At 58.3% G+C, this 4970-nt stretch overlaps 1 protein-coding gene across 2 annotated transcripts in view; it reads left to right on the forward strand.

The window, feature by feature from the left end:
- APBA2 (amyloid beta (A4) precursor protein-binding, family A, member 2) overlaps positions 1–4970 on the forward strand; it is a 71065-nt gene extending 66095 nt beyond the window's left edge. For both annotated transcript variants that reach the window (XM_008591548.1, XM_008591549.1), the window contains exons 11-12: positions 1466–1606; positions 3729–4970. In XM_008591548.1, the coding sequence (XP_008589770.1) occupies positions 1466–1606; positions 3729–3800 (213 nt within the window). In that variant the 3' untranslated portion in view covers positions 3801–4970. The remainder of the gene's footprint in view (positions 1–1465; positions 1607–3728) is intronic.

Below are 4970 nucleotides of genomic sequence, written 5' to 3' on the forward strand. Positions count from 1 at the left end.
ACAAAACAAATGACAGAGAGGAATTGGGCAGGTGGCAGCCAGGACCAGCCTGCAGTCAGTGGACTTGGAAGCCTACCCCAGCCGTAAAGAGATGCCAGGCCAGGTGCGCAGGGGCAGGTGGGGGCAGCCTCCAGCAGGCCCTGGCGCTCGGCCCCCACTGAACGAGCAGGTGGGCCACGGCTGGGTGGGCGGCCACGTGGGCCTGTGCTCTGACACGGGTGGGGCCTCCACCCAACAAAGCCTTTGTCTCCGAGGTGAGGCGGGGAGGGTGTTCTCTTCAGGAGACCGAGAAGTCCTCCATAGGTAGAACCTTTCCATGGAATGAAAAGAACCATCACGTGGGGGAGCAGGGCCTGGCCTTCCTGCCTGGGACCTCCCCCCACCCGCACCTGCATCTCCTGCAGGCAGCTGACCCTTGACCTGCTAGGGTGCTGACCAGGGCCACCCTTCCTGCCCCTGTCTTTTCAAGTATGAGGACCCCTAAAAAGTCATGAACGTCAGGAGATGCTAGCAGGACTGAGGAACTTTCAGGCTGAGGAAGTCCTGAGGACAAAAGGCCACAGGAATTCAGCAAGGTCCTGGATGGCAGGGTGCTGACACAGGTGCTGGGAGAGGTCTGCTGCTGCTCCATGCTGCCAGGCGGGTGGACGGGGCTTCTGGGGCCACGGCCTTGCCAACACCGTGTCCGGGGCTGGGTGGGGTGAGGGGGTGGACAGGAGAGACCCCCAGCTGTGGCTGTGGCTGCTTGTCCCCCGACTCTGCCTTGCTTTGTTGGTGGGTTAACAACCTCGGCAGTGGAGGGAGGCCAGTGCCCTTTTTGCTTCCCCCCCCATTGCCTCTCCAGCTGGGGCTGACCAGGAGCATGAGTCCCAGGACCCCAGCCTCCCCTCCTATCGTGGTGCCTTCCTTTCCGCAGGACCCGGGGTGCTTCCCGGGCCGGGGCTGAGCTCCTCTTCCAGGTCTCTGCACCAATGCTCACCTTTCTAATGCCTTGACTTTTAGTGAATTTCACAAGTGGTTGGTGACAAACTTAGGGGCTTCACTGTCACTTTCCCAGACGCTTTACATCTGTCAGCTCATGAGGTCATCCCCTGCTCCTCGTGAGGTGGGAATGATGACCATCTTCCCGTGAGAGAGGAGCAGTGTACACTGGCAGAGAATCGTCTAGAACATGCACTAATTATGCACATCACCAGCCTTTTACCCTCCAAAGCAAGGGCTCCAGGGTGGCTGGGGGTTGGGAGCCGGAGCCCTGGATGGTCCTCCCCAACTGTGTTGACTCTTTTTATTTAAACATATTCCAAATCATAAATTTCCCTGTTACGAGTCAACAAATTGCATGTATTTATCACATAGGGCGTTTTCCTCTGTGCGACTAATTTCTCTTCTCCCATCTTTGGGGATGTGGCGTGTGCCCGTCTGGTGTGGCGAGAACTTGTGTGCTGACCTGACCATGTCTGCTTAGATCTGCAGCCTCATGAGAGGGGGCATCGCAGAGCGAGGTGGCGTCCGCGTCGGCCACCGCATCATCGAGATCAATGGGCAGAGCGTGGTGGCCACGGCCCATGAGAAGATTGTTCAAGCTCTGTCCAACTCGGTCGGGGAGGTAAGATCATGCCCCTCCTCCCCCCACCCCGTCATTTTCCTGATCCCAAGTCTAGGGGCATCTCAGCCCACACTTTTTTCATGACCATCATCGAACCCACATGGGCGGTATGTGATGTGCTCAGGAAAGCCACTGGGCCCCACCCAAAAGCCCTCCTTGTTAAGAGATCCTGTCCCTGCTGGGACGGTGAACATGTGCCTGTTTTCTGGTTCCTGTGTGCTCCACACCTTGCCCTGTGCGAGCCACCCCCTCTCCAGGGGGCTGTCTGGGCTGTGCCTCCCACCCAGGGATGCCGTGCTGAGCAGGAGGCAGGCAGCGGCGGCGGCTGTCCCGTTCCTGCCCTGTTGACCTGCGCAGCAGCCATTTCAAGTCTCAGCAGACAGGGCAAAGGCAGGTGGGCTCCTGTGCTGCTGTTTCTGGAACCAGACCGTGCACACCCAGTGTGGGAGTCCTTGCTCTGCAGGTGCAAGGCTGCTCAGGCCTTTCCCACTTCGCTGGCTTTTGACCTTCCCGCAGTCTACTTCCTTCTGGCCTTGTTTCAATGGCAGCAGGAGGATGGCCGAGGGTACAGAGGGTAGGGGCACAGATTTCCTTGGGAAGCTCAGAGTAAACAGGCCGAGGTGAGAGTGATTCTGGAGTGTGCAGGCTCCCCCTGGTGGCCGTGTGGGTGGCAGACCTGGCTTCTGCTTCTGTGGCTGTGGGGATGGGGGTGGGGTGCTGTTTCCTGAGTGGGACCCTCAGTGTTCCTGAAACCTCAGGGCAGGGAGAGGCATGTCGTCCCCTGGAGGGGTGGTGGCAGATGGCTGGTTCTGGGGAGAAAGGGGGGCCAGTAGCTGCTATTCACAGATGGCTTCAGAGAAAGGCAAACCCAGTCCCCCTACGCAGCCTTCTGCAGCGGCCATGCTCTTGGTAGCCTGCGGGGCCTGCCTGGGAGCTGCGGGCCGAGCTTGAGTGATGCTCACAGGCGCGAGAGCACCGCAGGGTTGGGGACTGGTGTCTTCCCGCGTGTTCCTGAGCACGGCTGGAAACTTAGTCACTGCTAACCAGAACTTTTTTTTTTTTTTTTCCTTTTTGTCTTTTTCCGTGTCCGGCAACGGATCGCAACCCTCAGTGTCGCGCCCGTACCGGACCAGGACCGGCAACGGGATCGCACCCCTCGGTGTTGCGCCCGCTCCTCGCTCAGCCAGTGAGCGGGAACCGGTCTGTATGTGGGATCCGAACCCTCGGCGGGAGCGCCACCGCACTCACAAGCGGCACACTGTAGCAGTGCGCCATAACCAGAACTTTTGATGAGCCTGGTGGGGGGGGTTGAGGCTGAGGGATTACAGGGAGTGAATCTTCTGGGTTGAGGGCAGAGCGAGAATCCTAGCGGATTAACCGGCCCCAGGTGGCGTGGCCTGGCGACAGCATGAGCAGCACTGGAGCGGAGCCCGCCTTCCTCCCAGTGCCCTCGGAGGAGGATTTGGGGTGCACAGCCCACGCAGTTGGTCTCCCTGGGGAGCAATCTTACACCCTGTGGGTGTAACCAGCCCCTTTGGAGCCCGGGAGTGAGGCCAGGCCCCGAAGGGTCATTTGCTAACTGATCCCCAAAGGACGGGGACTCCAGGCACCTAGGGCTCAGCTTTCGCCAGTCCCACGTCGTGGGCAGGGCTGTGTCTTCTCTCTCGCGCTGCTCCCCGCTGAGTGAAGCAAAGTGCGCACAGAGGCCTGGGCGCCCCAAGCCGGGGGCCAACTGTAGTCACCGTTACAAGTCTGGTTTCACCCCCCTGGTGTCAGCGTGACTGAAAGGAAAACCAGCACTTGACTGAGTGTAAAACCCTCTAAAGACGGGGATGGGGAACCGGAGCCATAGTCTGCGAGGTCCTGGACCGAGTTCTTAGTCGCCCGGCCTGGGCAGGCCCAGCTTCCTGCACTCTAAAGCCTGGCACTCTAAACAGAGCGCTCTCAGGGAGTTCTTAGTCGCCCGGCCTGGGCAGGCCCAGCTTCCTGCACTCTAAAGCCTGGCACTCTAAAGCCTGGCACTCTAAACAGAGCGCTCTCAGGGATTTCTTGTTTTCACTTGATTGCCTCCAAGGAGGGGCGGGCGGGGCGGCGGGGCTCAGCCTCCTGTCTCTGTTGACAGATTCACATGAAGACCATGCCTGCTGCCATGTTCAGGCTCCTCACAGGCCAGGAGACCCCCCTCTACATCTAGGACCCCCAGCCCTGGCCACAGAGCCGGGAACACCAACAGGCCCACCTGGGCCCAGAAGAGCCGGAAGCTGGGACCTAGGACCTGACCCTTGATCCCTGATCCCCCAGCCCAGCCAAGGACACTGCTCCCCTGAAGGGCATACTCTTGCCACCCACTTTTTTTTCTGGCCGATAAGGGGTATGTCTTTATTCAAGGAGAGCCACAGGAACACATCTTCGTAAAACAGTCGAGTATTTTGCCCCATTCTGAACTGTGTCCTCATTGCGAGTAAGGGTACCTCTGTGTGGTGTAGAGTGTGTGTCCTTCCCCCTGAAGCTGTAGAAAGTGAATGTGGGGGCCTGCCAGAGGCGGCACTGAAGGGAGGCCTCTGGGGACGCAGCTCCTGGCTGGGACGTCTGGGGGCCTACGGGGACTGCCACTGCTCCACAGGAACCTGGGCAGCCTGGCCCACAGGATGACTGTAATGAAAGCATGGGGACATGTGATTGATTGAATTTACTGAGAAAGGGATACTCCTGAGTTTAATAAATGACGATGGCCATGACATCAAAACTCCATATTTATTTAGGTGACAGTCCCATTTGGACTTTTATTTCGACAAGCTGTTCTTCAGACTAGGGTTTTCCGATGACCCGTGACCACACCTGCATCTCCAGTCTCACCTGTTCTTGCGTGTCTTTGGACTCACCTGGGCACCCCCCAACTCCTGGCTGCCTCTTCACAGCCAGGCTTCCCACCAGGGGGACCAGGCTGCTACCCTGCCAGGGACAAGGAGGGTAGCATGGACGTCTGCCCCTATTTAAAATCTCTATCTACACACACACATCGCACTCCTGCTCCCCAGTGGACAAGCAAAACCCACAACAGAAAACGCGACCTCTGCCACTCCGGAGGCAACCAGCCACGAGCGCAGGCCCCGCGAGCAGCATTGGGGCGTGGAGATACAGTAAGGTAGAGTCTAGCTCAGCTCATTCGAGATCAGTGCTAACTGACGTCGTTTTGCCTGAAGTCTTTCTTTGGCCTCGAAGAATACACTGTGACTTAAGAAGCCTTACCACGCAGTGACTAAAGCTTAGGACACTGCATTCAAGGGGTAACCTGTGTGTTGCATGCGCTGACCTTAGGAGGACTTCGCTCATGTCACTAATAAACCCGAAGTCATGACGAAAA

This window comes from Galeopterus variegatus, unplaced genomic scaffold (assembly GCF_000696425.1).
Source record: "Galeopterus variegatus unplaced genomic scaffold, G_variegatus-3.0.2 Scaffold7027, whole genome shotgun sequence".
Classification (NCBI taxonomy): domain Eukaryota; kingdom Metazoa; phylum Chordata; class Mammalia; order Dermoptera; family Cynocephalidae; genus Galeopterus; species Galeopterus variegatus.